We start from the raw sequence: 25,307 nt of genomic DNA, 5'->3' as shown, positions 1-25,307 counted from the left end.
GCCACATGCCCTCCGCTATCACGCGAGCTAAAGGCCCCGGTGCATTGCAGCAGTAGTAGGCTGTCTCTGCCAAGGCTAGGCCCTGCAAAGAGGCACGCTTGGCAGGTGCAGGATCCAAATTCTCAAGGCTAAGTGGGGGGACCCCTCCCTCATAGCAAAGGATGCTCAGGGCTAAGCTGGACCCACAGCCCACCCCGCAGACCTCACTAAGCCCTGGACGATAGGGGGGAGGGGGAGGTGTTACCGATTTCCTCTCCTGCTTGAGCTCCTGGGCCTGCTTGGAGAGCTCCACACAGATCTGCGTCATCAGGTTCTCCGCCACCACCTCCCTCTGGCCAGCAAAGTCATTGAGCTCCTTCACCACCTGCAGGAAGGCCTGGTACTGGCAGAACCTGGAGCAGGGGCAGAGTTAAGGGTGAACGGCAAGGTCACGCTCAGGTCGCTGGTGCACCACCCCGGCGCCTCCAAACTCTGTCTCCCAGTCAGCTGTTTTAAAAGCCGCCCTGAACAGAGTGGATCAGAACCGGCTTCCGGCCAGTCCAGGAGCCCAGCTCCAGCAGACACACAGGGCTGCTCCTCCGCGCAGCACAGCCACCTGTGGGGGGACTCCCTGGCCTGCAGGAGGTCACCGATTCAAGGTCAGAAACTTCAGACAACGGAGGATTCCCCCGGGCGTCGGTCCGAGAGTCAATCTATGGCTGAGTCTATTTAGCATCAGCTTCTGACTGCCAGACCTGGGTCCGGCCTTCCCCTCTTCACAGTCCAGACAGTCCCCGATTTACGCACGAGTTACGTACTGAACACTTGGTCGTAACTCGATCTGTTCGCGAGTCGGACTCCATTCGTGTCAATGTGACCGCGCTGTTCGTAAGCACGGATCACACGGTCGGAACTCGGGGACCGGCTGTAATGCGCTTAATGGGAGGTTGGGCGTTAAGTACAAACGGTCGTTAAGTCGACGCGTTCGTAACTCAGGGACCACCTGTACTTCTAGGGGGGCCTCCTTCCCCCATGTGGCCCTTAAAATAATCCTTGTGCTTCGTTCTGGACTTGCTAGAGCAGGCGTCTCCAACCTTTCTAAGCACAAGATCACTTTTGGAATTTAAGTGCAATCCAGGATCTACCCCAAACCCGAACACCTTGGCCCCGCCTCCTCCACCCTTCCCCCCTCATTCAGGCAGCGGGCTGGGAGACGCAGGCTCTGATCTTGGGCTACAGGATTTGGAGTGTGGGAGGGGCTCTGAGCTGAGGGAGTTGAGGTGCAGGAGGGGGTTCAAGGTGCAAGCTCTGGGAGGGAGTGTTGGTGCAGGTGGGGGGGGGGGGAATTCAGGCTAGGACAGGAGTTTGGGACCCAGGAGGGGTTCAGGATCGGGGCCCAGAATGCAGACTCCAGTTGGGCACCGCTTACCACAGGTGGCTTCTGGATGGAGGTGCAGTGGGGCTAAGACAGGCTCACCCCTACCCTGGCCCCTGCATCACTCCCAAAAGCAGCCAGGAAACTCTCTTCACTCCCGGCCCCCCTCTGCTCTGTGGAGATGGGAAAATGGGGAGGGGGAGAAGGGCACCCAGGTATCAGCACCCCCTCCTCTTCTTCCCATGCCTTGCACAGCAAGCAGGAGGCTCCCAGAGGGCAGCTCCAAGGCAGAGGGCAGGAGCAGCACGGCAGTGCTGAGAGGGGCAACAAAGTGCCAGCACTTAGCCTCCTGGCCAAACGGATCAGGATCGCCCGGCAGAGGCTGAGAGATCTACCAGTCGATCCCGATCGACAGGGTGGTGACCACTGCGCTAGGAGCTGCTTTAGAGGATGGTGCAAGAATCTCTCAACTCGTGCAGGAGAAGCTAGCCTGCTCCCAGGGGGGAGAGGCCTCCTGGCTCCCAGCATTTAGCAGCTGGGGTTTATGCTTTGGACCATGAGGGGTTCCTCTCTCTCCCTAAACATTTGGGTGGTTTTTTCAAGCTTATTATTCTCCCTCTGGATTTTCTTGGTATTTAATTAAGTGCCCACTTCTCCTTTTCAGCCTACTCAACGCTCCACCCCATAGAAACCTGGTGGCAGGGAGTCCCGCAGGCTACATAACAACGTTTCTCTGTTGCCTGTTTTAAAATACATTGAACAAAAATCCCCTTGTTCTTGGATCACGAGGCAAGGAGGACAGAAATCCCCTTGAGCCAGACCAGAGCCTTATCCGAGCCTTGGGATGGGTTTAGAGTGGGGGGAGTCAATAGGCCGACTGTGCGCCACATCCCAATCGCCAGGCGCGTTCGAGTAGCGCAAAAATCTTTTCACGGGCTTATCGTTACGACACGGAAAAGGTTTCTCCGGAGCCTGGACCCTGACAACCCGCGGACTTGGGTGGCATAGAAACTAGATCCAAAGCCTCCAAGACTAGAGGATTTCCAAACCCAGAACCTGGCTAACTCCCCCCCCACCCCCTTTCTCTCTCCGCTCCCCCGGGGAGTTCTCCAACTGGCCAGCAGGGGGTGCAGGCTACCTAGCAGCTCTATTAACACCCACCACCTCCTCCCCCAGCACCACAATGCAGAGGTGAGGGGGGCTGGAAACCAAGCAGCCCCCGCCCACCTCCTCTGGAGAGGCGGCTGCTCCGGCAGGCTGCGACGGCGTGGTGAGGGAGCCGGGACCTGCCACGGCCACGTGGTGGTGGGGAGGACGTGGCCTGTTCCAGTGGCAGGGGGCCGGGGCCTGTTCTGGCAGCTGGGGCCAGAACAGGACTTGCTGCATGGTGGGGCTGGGGGGAGAGACTGCTCCGGCATCCAGGAACAGGACCTGCAGGTGGGGGGCGGGGGTCTGCTCGGACAGCTGGGATCGTATCTGTGTCTGAATAAGTTGCGTGCAACAGTCCAAACCAGGGCGCACGACCTCAATTATTGGCGCACAAGCCAAAACTCACTCCGTGCACCGTTGGAAAATCTTAGAGGGAACCCTGGTCGCAGGGTTCTCCCGGCCACTTACAGGGGATGTCCAATGTCTCTGCACCTGTTCAGAAGGAACAGGCCAGTCGTGGTGCTGACAGCGGAGCAGAGGGTTAAATCAGGGCGTCTGTCGGGCTGACCCAGCCTGAAGGCCTGGATCACAGTCACCTGCTCCGGTGAGTCGACTGGCAAGCGAAACCTTCGGGCAAATCTCCTGAAAACAGCTGATCTCTGCCCCCCCCCCCCAACTAGGGGGCAAATTCTACCACAACGGGCTTCCTTGCAGTTCGGATCAGAACCAAAAGGATGGAGGGTCAGTACCAGGAGATCAAATCCAACGGGCCAACACGCCCGACATTTCAGGTGTTGGGCTGTGAGGTTCCAGCCCATCTCTGCCCCGCACACGAGTCATGGCCCTGGTGCGAGAATACGACGACTCGCCTGACTGCACCCGTCCAGGAGCCCGAGAGCACCAGCACTAGCTGCAGCAGAAAGTGTAAGAATCCTGCCATGTCAGACCTGGATGCCCCCCGCACTACGCCCCATCCTAGCCTCTAACTAGGCTTAAATCCCAGTGCTTGTAGTTTAGCAGCTCTTCCAGAATAGCCATTAGCAATAATTAGCATCACTCTGGATATCCCTGCTCTTCACACAAGTGTCCAATTCCTTTTTGGAACAGACTAAGCTCCTGGTTTCAACTACTTCCTGTGGCAAGGAGTTCCAAAGGGTAACATTCTCTGGCCTTTTATGTATGCCAGCTAGAGGACAATGCTTCCTTCTGGCTTTTAGATCTACTAAAGACTCCCAAAGGGTTGCAATTCATAGCGATGAAGGCCAGACGGGGCTAGGTTGTCATCTCCTCTGACCTCGTGGGGGGCACAGAGCAGAGAATTTCTCGCAAATTCCCCCTGCGCTGAGCCTGATAGCTTGTGTTAGACTTGCAGAAAGGCAACCAGCCTGGATTTGAAGGTCAAAGGATGCAGAATCCATCACTCTCTGGGGAGTTTGGTCCAGTGGTTTCTCACCAGACCTTATTTCTCAGACTCCGATACGGAGGGCTGGCAGCGACCCCATCCCCTGCCACACGGGGGCAGGATCGTTGACAGCCAGGCAGATCGTTACCCAACATGCCCTTCCAAACACCCAGTTTCTCATCCTGCCTCTCTCCACTCGTTCCAGAAGAGAACGAGACAGACAGAGCTACTTACTTGGATTCCGGATCTTCTCTCGTGTTTCGTTTCGGCAGATACTTTTTCACCAGATTCCTGCAAACGAGAAGGAAAACTCATGTGAGTGGAGGTTTCCTGGGGAACAAGGACAGGTAGGGAAGACTGCAAGGGGTTACCAGCTGTGGAGAGGCTGTCAGGCAGGAAGGCCCCTTTCCCTTTGTTTCCCTGCATAGAAACCATCGCAAGAAGTCAGGAAACCCCCAAGTCCTAGCACCAGAAATTTACCAGCCCTACCCCAAGGATGGAAAAGCTGTGGCCTTTGGGAGAAAGCGTGCCCCCTGCCCCCAAAGTGTTTGGGCCAATGGCGCGAGGGGGAACTGAGACAGGGAAAGAGAAAGTGACTCGCCCAGGGTCCCCGGCAAAGCTGGGAACAGAATCGGCCCTGCCAAGCCCTGGTCCAGGGTCTCAGCCACTGGATTCTGCTGGAAGCCCTTGGGAGTCCATGTCCGTCTGGTACCTGAGTGCCCCATAACCTGTCATAGACTTCGCCACACAGCCCATCAGGTAGGGATATTCTTCCCCTTTCACAGACAGGAAGACTGAGGCAAAGAGACGCAGCAAGCCCGGATCACATAGTGAGCCCGTGGCAAAGTTGGGAAGAACCCAGCAGTACAGCCTAGTAGCAAGAGCAGGCCACCGGGAGCCAGGACTCCTGGGTTCCGTTCTCTGTTCTGGGAGGAGCGGTGCCTAGTGGCTTCAGCAGCTGGGGCGGGGCATCGGGACATCTGGGTTCTACTCCCAGCTCACAAGAGACGATTCTGGATTTCCAATTTCCCCCACTGCTGTAGCCACTTGCGACAGGGCATCTGCCCCACGCCAGCCCCGGTTAAACCCAAGCCTGGGAGAGGGCTGGTGAACCAGCAGATGCAGCAAATAGCAGCCAATGAGGGCCCGGCTGGGGCTGTATGAATAGGGACTCCTGGGGGTGGAGAATGGGGGGGCAGGAACGACACGCTCTTGCTTCGGCAGGCTGGAGAGGGCACCCAAGACAGAGCAGAGCTGGGGAAGCTCTGGCCAGGCAAACTCCCAGGCTGAGGCCTCATTCCCAAGGCCTGGAGGTAGCAGGGGGCAGGTCGGTGCCAATGAGGAGCGGCCACGTCAGACAGCAGTTGGCCTGAGGCAGGGGCGAGATGACGACCGGCAGTGGGCCACTGAGGCAAGGTGGGGGGTGGGGCTCCCTGGGAGGGCAGGACCCCAGAGTGCCGGGGCCGTGCCGCGAGGAAAAGGGCACCTGGACAGGGAGGGACACGGGGCAGGGAAGCCGGGCAGCAGAAGGCAGTCGAGGCTGAAGAGATAATTCCTGAGGCGGCCAGCAGGAGGCGCCACCGAGGTGTGTCCCGACCCTACTGCACCACCAGGAGGAACCCCAGCAAGTCTGGACGCCCCATCTCCCACCGCGCCAGCCAGCAGAGAAGACAACCCAAATCTCCCTGGGGACAGTGGATGGAGGGGGCATCACGGGAACGAAAAACCCCCTTTTCATCTGCGAAGGCACCAGCGCTTGGGGGGCGGGGGGATTTCACCGCATGGCGCAGCACGGGCTGTGCCCTGGTCGAACAGCTGGGCAAAAACAGAAGAGAAACCAAAAGCTCTTCCGGGCGGCCCTTGGAGAGCCCCCGGGGGCGGAGGGACAGACCGACGTGCAGCCTGGATCCAGGGAGAGGGAAACTCCTGCATTGAAAACCGCTGGGCTCAGACTTCTCGGCCACGCGCCGGCTCTTCCTGTGAGCCACCGTGGGCCGGCGACATCTGCAGAGCCAGCCCAGATGGGGCGCTTCCTTCCTCCCTCTAAATATAGGGCAGGGCCTTCCAATCGGCCTGCGGCAAAGATCTGCTTAGCACCAGGGCCTGGCACTTGCCCGCAGCATGAGCAGACGCTGCCTCCCCTTAAAGGGACAGGACCAGGCGGCTCCTTTCACCGCCCCATTGGCGTCCCCTCTGGGACGGGAGCCCGGGGCTGCGGCGGAGGAATCCCCAGCCTGCCCCAAAGGGAAGGACTCTACACAGAGGAGGAGCCAGGATTCACAGCCCCCGAGAGCCAGGGTGGGGCCGCCGGGATCCAGATGCTGCCAGCGAGCCGTGGCCACACCCCCAGCTTCACTGGAGCGCACGCTGCACAGACCACAGGATCCAGCGTGCCAGGTCTGCACCAAGATTCACAGGCAGCCTCGACAATGGCCAGGATCCATGCCCCGCGCCACCCTGGCTCACACCAAGCCCCAAGTGCGGGTCAGCTCTGAGAAGAGGCATTTTCTGCCCCACCAGCCCCACCCCTGTGATCTGAGGGCCCGGAGGCCCAGTGCCTCTGGGGGGCCCTTTGGAAGGGCTTCCCTGAAGGGCACAGAGCATGGCACAGCTTAAGGGTAAAGCACAGAGCTGGGAGCCAGGACCTTGGTCTGAGTCCTGGGCTCCGTGCCTCAGTTTCCCTTCAGCCCTTCATCTGTTTAGACCATGAGCTCCTCAGGGCAGGGACTCTGAGGCACCCTGTCCAATGGCTGGACAGTGGCTCCTCCCAAGGGGGCGGGGGGGGGGGGGAGTCTCCTAAGACCTCCCTTTAATCCCATTGCTTTCCATGGAGACAGGTTCCATGCTGGAGGGGTAGGGGAGAGGACGAGGAAGACAGCCCACAATGCACAGCACAAGCTGGAAGTGACGGTGGGGTAAGGCTTTAAAGGAACAGACCATCTGTTCCACCCCCACCGGGCTCCAAGCATCTTGAACAATACAGCACATCACCCACAAGTCTCAAAGCACTTTTGCAGATGGAGAAATCACAGCCCAAGCCCTGGCACATTCCCCGACAGACCGCCCAGCCTGCTACTGTGGCACCAGCCGTCATGTATTCCAGCTACAAGGGCCCGCCTTGTGCCCAGAATCTGAGGGGCTAGGCAAGACAGAGGTTCACAGGGGAAACTGAGGCAGAGAGCAGGGGCTTAAGGTCACTGAACCGGGGAGGGGCAGAGCACAGAATAGAACCCAGCTCTATCCCCTAGGAAACACTGCCTCTGCTGGCTGGTCGGTTCAGGACAGTCCTCTCTGCCCCCAGATGGAGAATTCCCTGGCAGGAACCACCCTGACTCTTGTGCATGATGGAGTCGTCTTAGGAACCAGACAAACAGGCAGCCAGGGAGAGGGCCAGGCAGCCCTGGTTTCGCTCGCAAGTTCAGACAGCTCCTCCCGAGAGCTGGGAGTTCCCTAACCAGGAAAGAAAGATGAAGCCTGCGAGACGAGAGAAAGAAAAAAACCTGACATCCGGGAAGCACCTTGCAAGCGAACCCCCACCTGCCGCTCTGCTGTTTGCGCCGTTCCCCGCCAGACAGCACGCAGCAGGGCTGGCCACGATCCCAGGATCCTGCCAGACGCTGCCTCTCCCGGGTTCGTCTGCCGCTCGTTAGTCAGGAGCTGGGGGCGGGCTGCTCCCACGCAAACTCTTGTCCCCTCGCCCGGAGAGCAGCCTGGCACTGGAAACCCAACACCCTTCCCATGGGGTTTTTCTTTTAAGAGACACTTCCTGGCTCCGGTCCAGGCTGTTATCCGCGGCCTCCAGGGCTTGGCCTTTCCACTTTAACGCCATCTCCAAGAAGAGCTGCTTTTGCAGGCACCTGCTGCCAGGTGCTGAAACTTTCCTGAAACGTGCTGAGAGTCGCAAGCCTCAAATGACCTGAGCAGGGGAATTAGGCCTTGCGCACAGGCTGGGGGGGGGAGGAGTGAGGGGGAGGGAGAGCTGTCCTACGGACTTAAAAGGGCTCTGGTCTCTTTAAATCACCATCAGAGCCCAGGCGGGGCTGAAGGATCAAGAGGAGGCTATCCTTCAGCCCCGCCCCTTCTGCCTGAGGCTCCGCCCCTTCCAAGAGCACAGAGCCAGGGGCTCCCTCTCCCACCATGCCCGGGGGTCTGGCAAGTCTGTGAGCCCCCCTGCTTGGGGGGGGGGCGGGGCAGCACCACCCAGCTCTGCAGGTGTGTATCAAAAAGCCTGTTTATCAGGGCCCCGTGGCCCCGTTTAGACAGGTGCAGTGGCGGGGTGGGTCTTGGCTCTCTTGTTGGTACGCGTCCAAGGACGGGGCCAGGCTGGAGAAAGACCCTTCGACCCCTCAAGGGCAGGAGGCGAGTCACTGCTGCGCCTAAGATCTTCCACAGGGCCTTTTTTAAAACCCGTGGGACGATTACCCCTTTAAAGGGCCAGCAACCATTTCAAAGTCCTGTTCCCTGGGCCGGGTGGAGCCCCCCAACCAGCCACCTCCAGCTAGGGCAGGGGACCCGAATGTGCAAGTGACACACCAGAGGGAAAGTGACCCGTCTACGGCTCCCTGCTGAAAGAGGCATGAAAATAGGGAACCGACCAGAGAGCAGCCCTTGTGGTTTGCATAATGAGTCATCACCGTGCACCACAACCAGGGAGGGAGTGGAGAGGGGGGGCGGGATTTTATCTTTAACGCTTTATGAATGTATTGTCCCTGCAGTAACAAAAGGTGGGGTGGGGTGGGGGGAGCGCATCCGTGTCCATCGCTCTCTGCTGGATGGAAGAAGAATGACTCACTGTGTGTCATAGGCCCCGTACTGCTAACCACGATTCTTCCAGGGGAACAAAAGCGGTGCGCGTGGGGGTCTATCCTGGGGGCTGCAATCTGTCTTACTAAAGGCTTTACCTAAAGGCCCTGCCCCTTAACCACAATGTGGTGCGCTCACAGGGCAGGACAATGCTGTTCTCCTCTTTTCCAGGCCCAGTCACCAAGGGCCAGATTTCTCTAGGTATTTAGGTACCTGATTCCTGTTGATTTCAGTAGGAACGAGGCATCCTAAGTATCTTGAAAAATCTGTCCTTAAGTGTCTCCAGCCCCCGGGATCCGAACACCCGCGTCCTCGTCAACTCTAACAGGAGGGGGCGTCCAGCACCCACCCCGCACCAGCTTGGCAGCATTCCCCTTTCACCCTCTGGGCTCCGCGCCTGGGTGGGCCCGGCTCAGCCGCTCCCCTCACGGGGCCCGTGCGCAGACGAACCCTCCCCTGTTCACTCGAGCCAGCCGGCTCAAAATAGGGCAGAGGCTAAAGCACGTCACAGGGCGAGGGGGGGGGGGGGGTCGCAGCTGAGGAGGTCAGAGCCGGCCCATCCAAAGGACAGTTCGGGGCAGCAGCCCCAGGCTCCGCAGCAGCTGCCTCAACTCTCCTATGGACGGGACCCAAGAGATTACCAGGGGCCTGGTGCAGGGCAGCCGTAGCAGCAAGGAACTAGCCCCCCACACCACCACCCCTCAAGGAGGGGGTGGGGGCTTTGGCAGCCTGCTCCGCCCATTGCGCTCCGCTTCTCCACGGCAGCGGGAAGGGGAGCATCCCAGCCCCACAACCCCTGCCCCTGATAATCCCCTATCTTGCACTGGGTGGGCAAAGGGGGCAGAACAGGGGCAGGGTTTGGGGGAAGGGATGGAGCGGGGGCAGGGCAGGACTTGCGATAGTGGGGCAGGTTGCCCCAGGCCCCAAGGGAGCTGCCCCAAGCCTCACCCCCTCCCCACCCCCCGGAATGGCCCTGCCACAGGCCAGTGCCCCAAGAGACTGCTACTCCTCCAATGTCCCCCCCCAGCCCTCCACAAAAGGGCTGCCAAACTGTCCCAGGGCATGCTGGGAAGGGAGTCAAAGGGGCCCATGTTTCTTGAGCCGAGATGGACCCCTGGCAGCCCAGAAGCAGGGGCAGCAGCGAATACTGAAGGGGTCAGGTCCCTGATACCGAGGGATTGGAATGGCTCAGGAAACTGGAGGCGCACACCCCATCCAGGTCTTACTACAGCTCAATGAAAACCAGGGACACAGCGTCTCCGAAAAGGCCACGGCAGCTGGACACGAGCTCCCAGCGAAGAGAAGAGAAGAGCCACGAGAAGGATCACCGAGGTGGAAAACCGCCCAGAGAGCGAGACCCCCAAGGAGTCAAGCTTCTCTGTGCAACAAGAAGGAAGGTGCCAGGGTGACATGAACACCGCCTGAGTGTGCCTACCCGGGGGACAAAGGGTTAAAATAAGGGGCAATTCGCTCTGGCGGAGGAAGGTCTGACACAATCCAGCACCTGGGAAACGAAGTGAGACAAAAAGCAGCGAGTAACTGAGCATAGACAACAGCCTGCCGAGGGGCGCCGGGGGATTCTCCGTAACCAAGTTTTTAAGTTAAGGTTGGATGCTTTTCTAAAAGCTCTGCTCTGGGAATCGTTTCAGGGCAGGTCTCTGGCCAGTGCTGTCCAGCTCAGACAAGATGGTCGCCATCAATGCTCCCAGTATTTTCTTCCATCCACATGCAGAATAAATTTTGTTCTGTGCACCAAGGCATGTGCAGATGTGCACCACCTGTAAAAACAGGCTGCCGGCTGGGGGCACTGTACTAATCCGTGGGGCGGCTCCTGAATCCCTTGGTGGGGTCGCCCAAGTGCAGTTTATAGGGAACACGAAGGTCTCATCTGGCCTGGGAACCGATGAATCTCAAGAGGGAAAAGGCGCAGCTTAGCCTGCCACTGCCCATGCTGGGCCCCGGGAGAAACAGGTGCCCATCACCACGGTGTCAGGGAGGCAGCGAGCATACATGCGCCTGCTTTGTGGTTAGGCAGAAATGCGTTTCCAGGGCAGGCCAGAGCGGAGCCACAAGCCACTCCCCGCAGGCCCGGCCCGGGGCCCAGCACAGAATCATTGGGAGCAGCCAGCCAACAACCCAGCCAAAGTCAAAAACACTTGGCCGGCAACTCCCGAAGCCCTTGGCTCATCTGTATTCCAGGCTGGAAATCAAGGGGGGGCCTGGCTGCCGGGCTAGGACCTGTCTTTGCAGGGGGTGGAAACTCTGAGTGGCCGTGTGAAGCCTTCGCTCCCCGCACGGCTATGCCAAGCGCAGCTCTTGGAGCACGAGGCAGAGGTGACGCATGGAGGGCCCCCTCCCGGCCCCCAGCTTCCCTCCTCAGCGGGCACCACACAGGCCAACGTGGGCTGAGAAGCACTAGCCCAGCCAGGTGCCCGCACACCACTTGGTCTCTCTCACACGGGCAGGGGGCGGGGGGAGCGGGGCGGGGGGGAGGGTCGGGCCTTCCTGCCAGCCAGCGCCCTGCAACGACAACGGGACACGCGCAGGGCCGGCCCCCCGGCTTCGAGCCCCGCCTGCCCTGCCTCCGTCCCCTGCTCAGAGCGGACGCTGCAGGGAGCACGTGTCTCATTTTGCCCACTTGTGCCAAAGCCACGTGGGCAGCCAGGACGGGACCGAAATCAGGGACTGTCCCGGCCAAAAATGGGAGATACGGTAACCCTCAGCAGCGGCCTTCTGCCGCCTGCGCCTTCTTTGCCGCGTCCTCGCTGGGGAGAGGGAGGCAGACAGGATATGTCTAAGCCCCCGTGGCTAGCGACTCCGGCACCGGGGCTAGATCGCAGCAGACACGATCCGGCTCAGGCTGGACTCCGGTATCCCCATTTCACAGCCAGAGAAACGACACTGAGTGACTTTAGCCTGCGGCTTGAGTCAGCAGACACGGGCCAATTGCAGGGGGGCTTGCTCCAACCACCAGACTCAACTCTTTTCCCGCAGCTGGGAAGAAAAGCTAGGAGCCCTCTGGGACCCAGCTCCTGGCTTTAACCACTAGCCCACAGGCCCCTCCAAAGGCAGGGAACAGGGCCCAGGAATCCTGCCCTGCCCTGACTCCGGGAAGGAGCCCATCTGACCACTAGGCCCTGCTGCCATAAGCGGCACTTCTGGCCTCCGCCCCCTGCCCTCCTACCTGAGCTGCTTGGCGTAGGCCTGCTCGATCTCCGTCCGCTCCTTCACGAACTTCACATACTTCTCCAGCAGGTCCAGCCCCCACTGGGTGTGGCGCTCTATGGTGTCAAACTGGTCCTGGGGGGGGGGGGCGGGGGAGGCGTCAGCAACACAGCTGCAAACGACATGTCGTGCCTGCGCCCAGCCACCCACTCGGCTGTAGCTCCCCCCTCCAACCCGCCGTGCCCCCCCACAACCTCCCCCACCTTCTGCCCTGATCCGCGGGCTCAATCTCCTGTCGTTGCACAAATGCCCCCCCCCCAATATCAGAGGCCCCCCCGCCTCCTTGGTACAGCCACTCCCCCCCCCCCCCCCCCCGCTCTCTCTCCAACCTGCCAGCAAGCCCCTTATAGGGCAAGGCACCAGGAAAGCACAACGGTCCCCCCATATATCCCCCCACTCCTGCCCCAAACTCCAGCCTGCCTGCCCTATCCACAACCCCAACCCCCCCCCCGTCTCCAAAACCCCAGCGCTGCAACAGCCCCGCGCCTTCCCCTCCAGATCCGCCATCCCCCAGACCCCCAAGCTCCCTGCAGGCTCCCCAGCCCCACATTCCCTAGTGCCCGCCCCACACTCAGCGCTCCCGGGCAGCTGCCCGACATGCCGGTGTTCTCCTAGCACCCCCATGGGCCTGCCCCACTGGCCGGCAGCCAAGCCCCCCGCAAGGGGCCTCATTCAGAGCTCGCCCGGGCGAGGGGGGGTTCTAAACCCAGCCACACAATGCGGCCTTGTCCAGGAGAGCAGACCGGCCAGGGCCCAGGCAGGTTTCACATGGCGATCAGATTCCCCCGCCCACGGCTCTTCCGGGCAAGGGGGAATCCCGGGCAGCGGATCTGTGCCCTTCCCACCCTGCTCCCGCTGCCCAATCAAAGAGCGTCCTCAGCCCCGCCGGGCCTCCACACTGGGCCCTGATGCCTGGTCCCTGTCACCCCCCCCCCCGGTCCCTTCTCCGTGCCCTCAGCCCTCCCCCACCGCAGCTCAGCTCAGCCCCTCAGACATGGTCTGTGATGGGATTGGAGCCAGCCCCAGTGCACACAGGGACCCTACACCCTTCCCCCGCACTCCAACGCAGGGCAAAAAGCTGCCCGGTCACGTGCCCTGGTTTCCCAATCCCGCGTGGGCAAGGACCCGGTGTCGGCCGGAGAGGAAGCCTCCAGAGCTTCATGAGCAGCAAGGTGTGACGGTCAACACAACGGCAACGCAGCCCCCAGCCCTAGGGAACAGGCAAACCCTCGTGCCCCACAGCCAGCCTCCGACAGGGGTCAGGAGGACGACAGCCCCGTGTGGGAACCTGCCCCCAACGGGCTCCCGCGGAGCTTCTCGCGCCGCCTGACACAGCGGACGCAGGCCCCTGCCTGAGACGGGATGCCGGGTTAGGCAGGGCCCTGCTCTGAGCCCACGTGGCAATTCATACACAGACATCCCCCGGCCTCGTCATTTCGCCCGGCGTCTTATGGCTGCGCCCAGGGCAGCGGTGCCAGATCCTGCTGGTCTCCTACCAGTATTTCTGAGGGGGGGGACGGGACACACGCGCTCTCTCTGCCAAGCCAAGCGCTGCTACGGTGCCACCACCCCGCAGAGTCTAGGTACGCCCATGGAGTGAGCAAAACCCCCTTATCCCAGTGACGCCAATCCTGCGGCCCACCGAGACGGCGAAGGGCCCCTCCTGCGGCCCCCTCACTCGCCTCGAGGCCCAACCCAAGCCCCAGGGAGCCAGGCCCCTGCCCGAAAATCGAGATCCAGCAGCGGATTGAGAGTTCATGGGGCCCTCTGCTCCGCTGCCTTGACCCAGCCAAGACAAAGACCGTTCTCTCTTCCCGCCCTGCCCATTTTTCCTTCGCGAGGAGAAGCAAGGAGAGGGAAATGAAAATGAAGGGAGGGGCTCGGATTGGTTTTGTAGTGCCCCCCCCCCCCCACACAGACCACTAGGAAATTGCTGAAGGCCTCGCGTGGACCACGCCATGATCTTTCCGAATATTGTTTGCACCGGTAGCCGTTGTACAGTGCGTTGGATAAGAGCGCTGTGTAAAAAAAACACAAGTTTCCACGGCTGCGGGGACAGCGTCAAGGGCCGCTGAGGCCCTGCGCTGGCTGGCCCGGAGCAGCGGGCAGAGAGCCGCATGTGCTCTAAGGAAAGGTGTGGGGGAGTCGGGGACAGGACAGTCCCATCTGTCACTTGAGTCCCCCGCCCCAGGCTCTCCACCCCCACCCCCCCCGGCCGCCCTCCCCCTCACACCAGCAGCACGAACACGGGGAACACAGGCGGGAAGGCATCGGGAGGGGAAGGGGCGCGAGGGGGTAGCCACACAGCCAGTGGCCAGAGAGAAGCACCGCTTTCCTGCTTCCAAGCGCCACTTTCCTCCAGCCGGCCATGCGGCTGCCCCACGCTCCCCTGAAGCCGTCCCGCCCACGTTCGTGCTGCTCGCCACCCCCCATGGCTCTCCTGAGACTGCAGCCTGCAAGGGAGCCTCCCTGCTCTCGTGCCCCCCACCTCCCAGTCCTCTCCGCACTGCCCCGGATGTTTCACTGTAAATCCCCCTCGGTCGAGACCCCCATCCCGCTTCAGAGCCTTTGTGAGGGGCACTGCCCTGAAGAGTCGGGGAGCGAAACCAGGCAGAGCCGCGGGGCCGGGCGTTCGTTCTATCCGGACACAAAAGCTCCTGTGTGGCGCCATCGCCGTTCGGGGCTGGCACGAGACCCTCACGGGAGCCTGGCCTGGGAGACCCATGGGCGTCAGCTAATGTTACGCTCCCCAGCGTCAGACAACCTCAGGCCCAGACGCAACGCTTCCGAGCCGACGGACGCTGACACAGAACAGGTGCGACCCCACCACAGTCTGGGGCATGATTTTCAGGGACTGTTAGCGATCGAGGCTCCACCGTCACGCTGCGTGGGCTCAGGCGCTGCTCCCGAGCCCCATTATTTCCAACCACCCCTCTTTAAGGAGCTTCAACTCACGCACCCAAATGAGATGGGGCAGCTTCCCCAGCCCCTTGCAGCCTGTTAGCAAGAGAAAGTGGAGCTGGATTGAAAAGCTCCGTGCTAGCTCCGTGCTAGCTCAACCAGATACCGGCTGGAGGCAGGAGTCTCTAGGTTACCGAGGAAGTCCGGTTCTTCTCCTGCCTCTCAGCTCGGCAGCCCTTGATTCAATGGCAAACGTTTTCACAGCACAGATCACGGCCGGGTCCTTGGCATAAAACCAGCCCCAGAGGCACCGTCCAGACCACATTGGGCTTTTGAGCTGCCAACGCCACATCACGAGGCTGGGTGCCTCATCCCACAGAGAAGACCCTCCCCCCCCAGAAAAGAGCACAGGGCCCCCACACCCTGCCTGGGGAGCAGCATTCATGTCTTGCAGGGGACTCTCCCCTCTGCTGCTTTCATTACACAAATACGGAGACTCAGGAACTCTTAGCTCAATCCCAGCTCCTGTCTCACACTCCATGTGGCCTCAAGAACCCCTCTGAATGGTTATTATTTGTATTACCACAGCGTCTTGGCGCGCCAGTCACAGACCTCGGCCCCTGCACAAACAGAATACAAAGACGGCCCCTGCCCCAGAGAGCTGACAGTCCAGGAGAAGTCCAACCCCCCCTTCTCCCCCCCCAAAAAAAAACCAAACACAAACAAAGCCACACAGCTGAAGACTGACGGACGCACTTGTACATCCCTAGCACAAGGAAACAAGTTGGCCGGATCAGCCGTGGTAGGGCCACCTCGCTCTGCATCTTTGCACCAAGCGAACTGGGTGCTGCAATTCTAATATCACAGAGAGATTTGGTTCCAAGTCTCAGAGGTGAGATTGCAGGTGAAAACAAAGGCAGGAGAGAGAGATTTAAAACCTGGCCCAGACAACAGCTTTTGGAGCAGCCGGGATGGGGGGGACGGAGGGCGGAGGAGCAGGTAGAAAAAAGAGTCATGACATTGACTAGAAATAAAGCGAAAGACTCCTTCTAGGGCCAGATCTCCTTGGAGAACATTTTGCTCTGGTGCAATAAGATCAATAGGTGCGAAGGGTGCACGACATGCACAGAGGTATTTCGAGAAAGAGCAGCGCCGCTTTTCAAAGCCACATCCTACACTTTGCCGGAGACGGCGTCCGACTAGCCTCGGACCCACCTTGCCTGAAGCAGGAAGGTCAATACAGGAGGGACTCTGGAAATACTTGGCAAGGCGCTTCGCGGAGCTCCTTCCCTCAAAGGCTCGCCGAGCCCCCTGGACGCTTCGCAGCAAGCTGCCCGGCCATGGGCTGTGCAGGGGGAGAAGGAGGAAGTGAACGTGCCAAAGGGGAAGTTCCTGTTGGTTGCCAGCGATACAAGGGATCAGGCGATGATCACAGTCGCTCCTTTTGGCCTTGGGGTCTATGAAGCTGCAGTCAGCGGAGGCCCACGGGGCGGAAGTGGGAGAAAGAGCACCCAGGAGTCCTGCACTTTCACCCCAAAATCCTCCTCCCCCCCCCCCACCAATGAGGATGAGAGACAAGCTGAGATTTGGGACCATTCTCCCGAGCTCGGTCATCAGAGAACGGCTGGGCCAGGGCTGAGGGCAGCCGGCTAGAGCAGGGGTGGGCAAATACTTTTCCCAGAGGGGCCATGTCAAGCATTTTGGGAGGTGGCCACGAGCCGGCTCTAGACCCCCCCCCCCCAGCATGGGCGGGGCCTTGGGCAAAAAGGATGGTGCGTGTGCGTGTGCGTGTGCAGGGAAAGCTGTCCTGCTCTGTGACTCCCTGCCCCTGGGCTGTGCAGAGACAGGCAGGGTGTGCATGAGTGTGCGTAAAATCTTAGAAACAGCACACTGCCTCGGAAGACAGGCACCCCTCTGTGTGACCCCCTCTTGCCCACCCCTACTCTGCAGAGATGGGGTACAGAGGCAGGGGCACCCTGACTTCAGCGCTACCCTCTCTCCGCCCCGTCTCCTCCCCCCTCCCCGGCACAGGTAGCAGGAGAATCCTAGTAGGGGGAGGCAGCCAAACATAGGCTGCCAGCTGTAAGTCTGCACACTCAGCTGGGAGGGCCAGAGAGAAATACTTGGTGGGCCAGATCCGGTCCCTGGGCCTGATGTTTTCCACCCTGGTCTTGCTCTTTGGAGAGCCAAGTGGAAGATGCTGCTCTTCCCCGGGGAGACTCCCTTCGCTTCTCAGCATCACTTTTTAGGGTCCGGAGGCAACCGCCCCGCGAGGGCAGCGCCCCGGGCGGATAAATGGCCATTCTGAGGTGCCCAGCTCCCAGCGATGATGGGAGCTAAGAGACGTGCCATAAATAGCTCAGTCAGGACGCATTGGGACTACACAACAAGATAGTGTCCGAACATGAGCTTGGAGTCACATTAAAGGAGCCCAAAGGTTAACTGCTCCTTTACAGAGTGGGTAGACGGGGCGGCCAGCTGGTCAGGAGGGAATAAGAGAGCTAACCCACCTTCTCACGTAGCTTTTCCATCCACGTGCGGAATAATTGCATGCGCAGAAGCATGTGCAAAAGTGCACCACCCACTGAAACAAAACACCCAGCTGTGGGCACTCCGCGAGCGACACCGGAATCTCTCCTGAGCGGTTGTACCAATGCCCAGCTTACCGGGAATGCTGGAGCTAGCCCCATGCAGTTGGCGCAATGTTGAACCCGGCCTGTGCCCATCCGTGCAGAAGCTAGTTAATGTGACTCTTCAAGGTGACGTTCTAACTCAGCCTGGGGAGCCAAGGAGGACACGTTGCCACTATCCAAAGCACAGGAAAACTCGGCTCTCGCTGTACAATAAAACGTAAGCCACCCATAAAAAGAAGATGACCGGTATCGAACCACCTCCAATGCCCCTCCCCCACGAATGCAACAGCGTGGGAAGGCAGGACTGCCGGGGGCAGGATGGGGTGTGGATTTAGGGGCCTCACCTCACACAGCTCGGAGCAGCTTGGGAGTCAGGGCTCAGTTGTGCAGAGAACAGACTCCCCGCCTCTAGGGCCGGTCAGCTGAGGAGCTTTGTGGAACATTCAGCAGCATGCCTGGGTGGCATTTTTAAAGGATCTTAGAAGTGGGGAAACTGAGGCATGGACGGGCCAGTCACGTGATTGTGCAGGGAGTTGCTAGCAGACACAAGAATAGAACCCAGAAGTCCTCAATTGTGTTAACTCCACCACATGCTCTAGCCACTACACTCCACTCCCCTCCCTGAGCTAGAATCCAGCCACCTGTGACCCCGTTCTAACCAATAAGCCAAATTCCATCCCACGTGAATGCTCAGACTTCCCCACCTTGCCTGCTCTAACCCCTAGACCCCACTCCCCTCCCAGAGCCAGGAACTGGTTCCCAGCCTGCCCTGCATTAACCCTTGGCTATGACTCCGTCTCTGGTGGCAACAGTTATGCAGCACCCGGAGAGGCATACTCTGCTACTGACAGCTAAAAGGAAGTGGTCGCAATCTGTGTTTGGGGGGGAAGTTGAGGTAGATTTACCCAAGACAAGTCATTACGTTAAGCTTCTTTTGAAGTGAGCTCTTGTTTTCTTTTTGGAACATTTGGTTCAGGATTATCAGAACCCAGAAGTCCTGACTCCCAGCCCTTCCTTTGCTCTAACCACTATACCACATTCCCCTGCCAGAGGCTGGTATAAAACCCAGGAGTCCTGGTGCCTACCCCTCCTTTGCTCTACCCACTAGACCCCACTCCCTGCCCGGAGCCAGGTATAGAACCCATCATCCCATCCCCACCCTCCCCGCAGGAGCAGACAGCCCGACACGTGGGCCTTCGAAAGTTCTCGGCACCGCTCACATGCTTCCCCAGCGTGACTCAACGGCTCCCTGCATTCCTGCCGTGCTCCACAGTGGATTGTAATTGGATGCCAAAGCTTCATGCCAGGTTAGAGCTGCTGGGAGGGAAGGAGGGGGCGGGGGCACCAGGCTGCACAGGGAAAGGCTGCTCTGTGTCACCCACAGAGCCCTGGGTCTCAGTTACACTGACCTTCCCTGATCTCAGTGAAGGAGGCAAATCCTCCCATGCAAAAGGCATCTCTAGCAGGGCAGAGCCGGCACCTGGGCATGTCAGTCAGCACCCCATGTCCTGGGCATGGGGCCTGGTCTCTGCTCCCACCCTGCCCACACTCCCAGCCACAAGGGGGCGATCAGACGCCCCCACTCCACAGGGACAGTCCCAGTACTCTGGACACTTTCGTATACAGGTGCCAAGTAGGGATGTAAAATCCCGTTTCATTGGTTAACCTGCTAACTGGTTAAAGGGAGGGCGGGAGGGGCAGGCTGGGGTGGAGTGGGCCCCTCACCGGCCATGGTCCCATCATAGAGCAGCCCCTAGTGCCGTGTTCCTTAAACTGGTCTGTGGGACACCCGTGTGCCGCGGAGAACAGAATTCAAAATGGCCACCCTTAAAGGGGCAGGCGACTTTTTTGGCTCAACTTTCTCCTGAATTTTTTTTTTGGGACGACTTGATCAATCAACCTACACCAAGCTCCCCAAGCTCCTCGCTGAAAGCTGTCTTTGCTCACGCTCACAGCTCTTCTCGGAGCTCTCTCCAATTCCTCCACATCTTGCTTGAAGTGTGGGCCCCAGGCCTGGGCACGGGATTCCAGCGACAGTCGCACCAGGGCCAAGTTCAGCGGTGGTAGAACCTCTTCTCCTCCCCCCGATTCCCCTCTTTACACCTCATGAACACACGCGCCCTTCCAGCCCCAGCACGACCAGCAGGCCAAGCTCCGCTCATTTTGCATCAACCACCAAATCTTTTTCAGTCATTGCTGCTCAAGAGAGTCCCTACCCAATAACTACGGCTACATCCTTTATTCCTCTCCCATCAGGTTAGTCTGTCAGATCCATTTTCCACTAAGGCCAAGTCTTTCCTCCGCCAATGTTCGACCCTGCCATGATCAATCTTCTGGAGTTTGATTTAGCAAGTCTAGTAAAGACTCGCTAAATGGAACTCAGAGGGTACCTCCGCTGTTGTCTTGCCAGGAGGAAGGCAAGCCAGCTCGAACATTTGCTCCCATTGGCCTCCCGCTGTGGGGATGCTACCAAGCTATGGATTCTACATTGCTGGAGCCTCTTCTATAGTGCCTGCCAGCCATCACCTCAAAGCACTTTCCCTCCCACTTACCAGGTGGGGAAGCCCAGGGACTCAAGCCCAATGTGTCACTCAGAGCCAGGAACAGAGCCCAAGTGACCTGCCTCCCAGCCTGGTGCTGGATCTGAAGACCAGACCTAGAGATTTCACCCAGGTGCCATGTAACTCACAGCCTGATCCCAGCATGGCTGGGAGGGAGGGAGAAGAAAGTCAGTGTCAAGTGCCCCACCTCCACCCCCTCCAGTAATAGAGACTCAAGGCGGGTGAGGTCATAGAAGCTGGTCCAATAAAAGCGATGGGGGAAGAGGCTAGCTCTCGAGTTAACCTGCTTTTCGGTGCCAGCTGACTCAGGGTGGAGGCTGTAGGACCCTGTGAGTAGGAAGGGTCCCGGAGTTCCAGCTTGAGCTCAAACATCTCCACCATGATTCAACCGCCTCATCACCGGAGCCCAAGTCAGGTGACACGAGCCGGCACGGGGCTTTTAACTGCAGCACATGTACCCCGAGGCCTGGCACGGATGCTGCAGCACAACCAACGTGCCCGACTCTGCTCGCATTTCGGCCGTCATACGCCGCGATTGCTGCCAAGAGTCGCCGCTCCGGATCTACGCTGTGCAGCAGAGATCAGGACGCAGCCTCCTTCCAGCACAGACCTCATGTGACCTTCAGCAGCCGTGCCAGATGCCTGGCCCTATGACGTGCCCCAAGCCCTAGGATCTAAGCTGCAAACTATTTAGCCTAGGCTCTCCTGTTCTAGCCAGCTCTGCCCCCACCAGGAAACACGGACCCTGGGAAGAGTTAACTCCTTGAGTGCCAGAGCTGTGGCCCCCATGACGGACTCTGGCATGCCAAGGGCGCTGATCCCTACATTCCTGGGGGCGGCTGCGACCGGTCCAGATTCCTAATCCCTTCCGTTATCGGAGGAGAACCAGGTGGCAGCGGATGGAGCGGGAGGAAGAGGGCTCCCACCGGTCCAGCTTTCAGGAAATCTGCCTTGGGGCGTGCGCATCAGAACAGAGCAGCTGGGCGCGGAGGCGACGGACACCAAAAGGAGTCTTGTCGCGGCCCAAAACAGCCCGTCCATCCTGAAGTCTTTCAGCGGGTCCCTCTAAAACGCCCGAGACTGCTGGTCAGCTTTGGGGGGGGGGGGTCTTTTCCCCATTTACAGCCCGGCTTCCAAGCCTTTGCACCTTTTGAAGGTTTCCCCAGCAGGCCTGAGGGTTAGAAATTCAGCAGCAACGGCCACGCCCATGGGACTTGAGAAGCCTCAGGGTTTAAGGAAAAAAGTTGCCCTGAAGTCGTGAGAAAGGCGGGAACATGTGGCAAAAGAGGGCAGGCTCTCAATGTAGAACCCCCATCCAACTGACACCTATGTCCAGAAGACTAGCCTCCATCCCACGGTGGGGCGGGGGCAGAGTAAAGGACGTTCTCTGCAGCGTTTCCCAAGCCCAGTGACATCGATTTCCAGCAAGAGGCCAGGATCCAGTTGATCTCACGGTTCTCTTGCCCTTGGCACCCAGCCCAGATTCACTTCCAGGATGCACACTAAGGCCAGGCAGCTACCGATTGAGATCGGTTCCCCATCACGCTAGGTGCTGCACGGACAAGTGCTGAGAGGTGGAGGATTGGCCCCAGACGGCAGCGTGAGGTCTCCTATTCCTGGACCACCCTAAGCATCGTGGAAGGAAAATACCCCTCCCCACACAGACTCCTTTGAGCTAAAAGGAGAAACTCCATTAGCAGGCAGCAGCAGGCGGCTGTTCTCTGAGTAGGCTGCCACGAGCAGGTGTTTTAATACCCCTTCGCTCTTCTCTACAGCACTGTTCATCTGTAGATCTCAAAGCACTTGGGGCTAGTGTCATTATCCCCATGTTAGGATAGGGAAACTGAGGCACAACTTCAGGAATGACTTGCCCAAGGGCACCCAGCAGCAAGTGGCAGAACCGGGAGTAGAACCCCCCCCCATCTCCTGAGCCCCAGCCTAGTGCCCTGGCCACTAGGACACACTGCCTCCAGATTCCAGCAGCCCACTGCTCCTTGCTTAGCCAGGCTGGTTAGGGCTTTTAACCTCCGATCCCCCGCTCCCAACAGGATGTCCCCTCCTGCCCCATAGCTGCGATGCTAGATCTGCGGCAGGGCAGTGCCACATGGCGGAGACACATCACAGAGGAGACACATCGCAGAGGAGAGGAGGAGAGGAGCCAGGAGTGTGACTAAGGGCAGTGCAGAGTCAAGTCCCTGTAGGACAGGAGCGACGGGGCCTTTTCTCCTGGAAGCTCCTTCAATCAACCGCCCAGATGCCCTCCCAAAGGACAGAGCTAGGAGGAGCTCAGAGAGTCGCATCTCCGCCGCACTGCTAGCTACCAGCCTGTCCGCACTGGGCCAAGAGGCTTTTCCAAGCACCCACGGTCCCAGCCCGGTGTCAGGATCAGGTGGGGGACGTCCCACCCCAAACGGGAGCCACACACGTCCCAGAGACGCTCGTCACTGCGGACGACAGAGAAACCCAGCGGATGCACCTTACGGGGCCCCCGGCGCCTATTCAGACCTGGCTTCTCGGCAGGAAACTTAACAGGTGAAGCCTCCTCGTGTGGCTCCAATGAGCGCAGTAGTCAGATGCCCAAGCCGCATGCTACAAACCCATCAGGCGATGCTGGTTTTGAAAGAGGCTCTAGAGGAGATAATGTCTCTGGGGACAGGTGTGACAGTGCGTCGGGTTTTTCCCGTCTCCTGCACCCCCATAATGGCACGGACAGACTCCACCAGCCAGTAGAATAGAGGGAGTTTATTGCTTCTCCAGGATACAGCACAGCACAGATGAAATCTGGTTACAGGACAGGCCTAGCCCCCCTTGAGATAGGGGAGCCTGGGCCCCTAAATCCCAGCCTGTTGCCTAGGCTACTTCCTCCAGGATACCAGACAGAAACTAACTCACTCACTTCCAGCCTTGCACCCAGCCATGGCTCCACTCCCCTTCTTCCCATTGTTCCGATCCCTGGGAGATAACTCGTTAGACAGGTTTGGAGCCCCCTTGCATAATGACTCATCCCCTGCCCTGCTGGGCCGTGCTGCAGCCAGTGGAGGTCACTCACAACCCACTGCGCAGCATAGCAACCAGCAAGGTACCCACACGACAACAGGTAGGTGTAGTTCGGCTGTAGTAAACTGAGACACACCCTGCAGCCACACCTCCCAGACCATGGGCCCTCAGCGGCCATCAGGGGGGAATGCCGATCCGCTCCCCCCACCCCCGACTTCAGTGCCTTTCAGTGAGACAGGGCGAGGGCTGGGGAGGGTGATGTATCTCAGGGAAGCTTGTGGCAGAAGGAGCGTCCAGAGTGGAAAGGAAGAGGCCTGGAGCCAGAGGGAGCCGGTTGAGAGGGACGGAAGTAGACAAGGCCCCTTGCCTTGCAGCAGAAACACAGCAGCTCTCTGCTTGCTCTTTTGAGTTAGGACCCAGAGAACTCCTGGAGATCCGCTGATGGCTGGGACTCCCTGGGCTGAAGGGGCGCTATGGGGCAGGGGTCAGCAGGGGGTGCTCTCCCCTCCGTCAGTTCTGATCTCAGTGCAGCACTAGGGGGTGCTGTGTGGCAAGGATTAGTCTGGGGGAAGGGCTCGCTAGGGGAGTTCCCTCCTCACAATCCGTACTGACCCCAGGACTCAGCAGGGGGCGCTGTGCGGCAGGGTAGGGGCTCAGTAGGGGGCACTGTGGGGCAGGGGGCTCTCTCCCCTCCGTCAGTGCCGAGCCCAGCACCGTGCAGAAATTGGCTTGCACCTGGCTCCATTGTGGGTGCCGATCCATGGCAGCTTTTACAGAGCAGGGGCTTTCGCCCCAAACATCCCAGGGCGGGCCGAGGGTCGTGGCCGCAGCTGGCTATTGAGCGCGAGATCTGGCTTGCCCTGCAGCCGTCCTCAGCCCCGGGAGGGGCAGCGCATCCCCAAGACTCCAGATCTGGACTCACCTGCAGCATCGCTGCTCCCCAAGTCCTGCGCTAAGATCTCATTCCTCCAGGCACGGCCTGGGAATAGCGCATTCGAAATTGCACGGCACGCGGATGCCGTGGTACAAGAGCTGCCTCAAGCATGGAACAGCCCATGCGCCCCCTCAGACCTGGCTGCATCTGGGTGCCAGGCAGTGGGTCTGGGTACGCACAGTCCCATGCCCCACCCCAGAGGTGGCAGCATCTCCAGGGTGGTCTTAACTATCCCACAGGCAGAGCCGTCCCCCCAGACCCACACTTTGGGGGGGCCCTGCTGCAGCTGCCTCAACTGTCCTATGGACAGGTCCCAGGGGACTATCTGGGGGTCTGGTGTGGGGAGGAAGCCAGTGTCAGGCCCCTCCGTGGCTGTGGGCTGGGAGAAGTGGCGCGCATTGGGCAACAGGGTGGAGCAGAGCAGGCTGCAGGCTCATGTTGGCTTCCACCACCGTGGAGAGTGTGGAAGGGGGACAATTCCTGCTGCCCCCCACACCAAGCCCCCGGCTTGCGTTCCTTGGGGGAGGGGGCTGCTCTGGGTTCCACACCCCCTCAGGCCTCCCTGCCAGTCACAGATTAGAAGGGGCTGTCTGGATTATCTAACCTGCCTTCCTGTCTCAAACCGGCCACAAAACTTCCCTGAAAAGATTCCAAGGGCAGATCTTTTAGATAAACAACCCATAAAAATCACCAGCGCTGGAGAATCCCTCGACCCTGGTAAATTGTCCCAGTGGGTTACTTGCTCTCGTCATTCAAAACAGATGCCTCTTTTCCAGTCTGAATGTGTCTGGCTTCAGCTTCCAGCCATCGTACTGGGTCACGTCTCCCACAAACGTTTTGCCAAGCCTGCAGAGCCAGCGCAATGCCTACCCCATGATCAAATCCAACGCTACTGGTGCCAAGATGCAGCTGGCTCTGGGGAGCAGCACAGCTGCAGAGTTACACCACCACCCTGCCTGTAAGAGGCAGGGCCCCTAGAGGGGAGCTCCCCCCTTTGCCAACTGGGCTCCCCACACACCATTCACCAGCGGTTGGGGGAACAGGCAGAAGGGGGTATCACAACAGACTCCTGGGGATCTTCTGGCTCTCACCTTCCCACAACAGGGCGGTAGCGCGCCTCCTAACGACCATACCCAGGATCACGACTGCTGGCTCAGAGTTAATACCTCCCTAGCCCCCAGCTAGCGCTGTGGGAGTTTGTTCACTTCTGCCCCAAGCGATGGGGAGAGGAGAGGCAGCAAACAGGAGAACGTCTCCACGTAGGTTCTGCGGGGGACTCCCCTCCCCTCGCATCCTTGCGGCTCTGCACACTGGACCGCACTGCCCTCCCAGGGCCTGGAGGAGAAGC

The 25,307-nt window shown here is 59.6% G+C and overlaps 1 protein-coding gene across 2 annotated transcripts in view; it reads right to left on the bottom strand.

Moving 5' to 3' along the window:
* The window catches only part of TRIP10 (thyroid hormone receptor interactor 10), a 58,290-nt gene that overhangs the window by 19,979 nt on the left and 13,004 nt on the right, over positions 1-25,307 (bottom strand). For both annotated transcript variants that reach the window (XM_075902287.2, XM_075902288.2), the window contains exons 2-4: positions 11,893-12,008; positions 4,140-4,196; positions 245-392 (exon numbers count right to left, since the gene is read on the bottom strand). In XM_075902287.2, the coding sequence (XP_075758402.2) occupies positions 245-392; positions 4,140-4,196; positions 11,893-12,008 (321 nt within the window). The remainder of the gene's footprint in view (positions 1-244; positions 393-4,139; positions 4,197-11,892; positions 12,009-25,307) is intronic.

This window comes from Pelodiscus sinensis, chromosome 31, assembly GCF_052426305.1.
Source record: "Pelodiscus sinensis isolate ZL-2025 chromosome 31, ASM5242630v1, whole genome shotgun sequence".
In the NCBI taxonomy this organism is placed as follows: Eukaryota; Metazoa; Chordata; order Testudines; family Trionychidae; genus Pelodiscus; species Pelodiscus sinensis.
The sequence above is the reverse complement of the archived record's forward strand: the minus strand, read 5'-3'. Positions and strand labels throughout refer to the sequence as shown.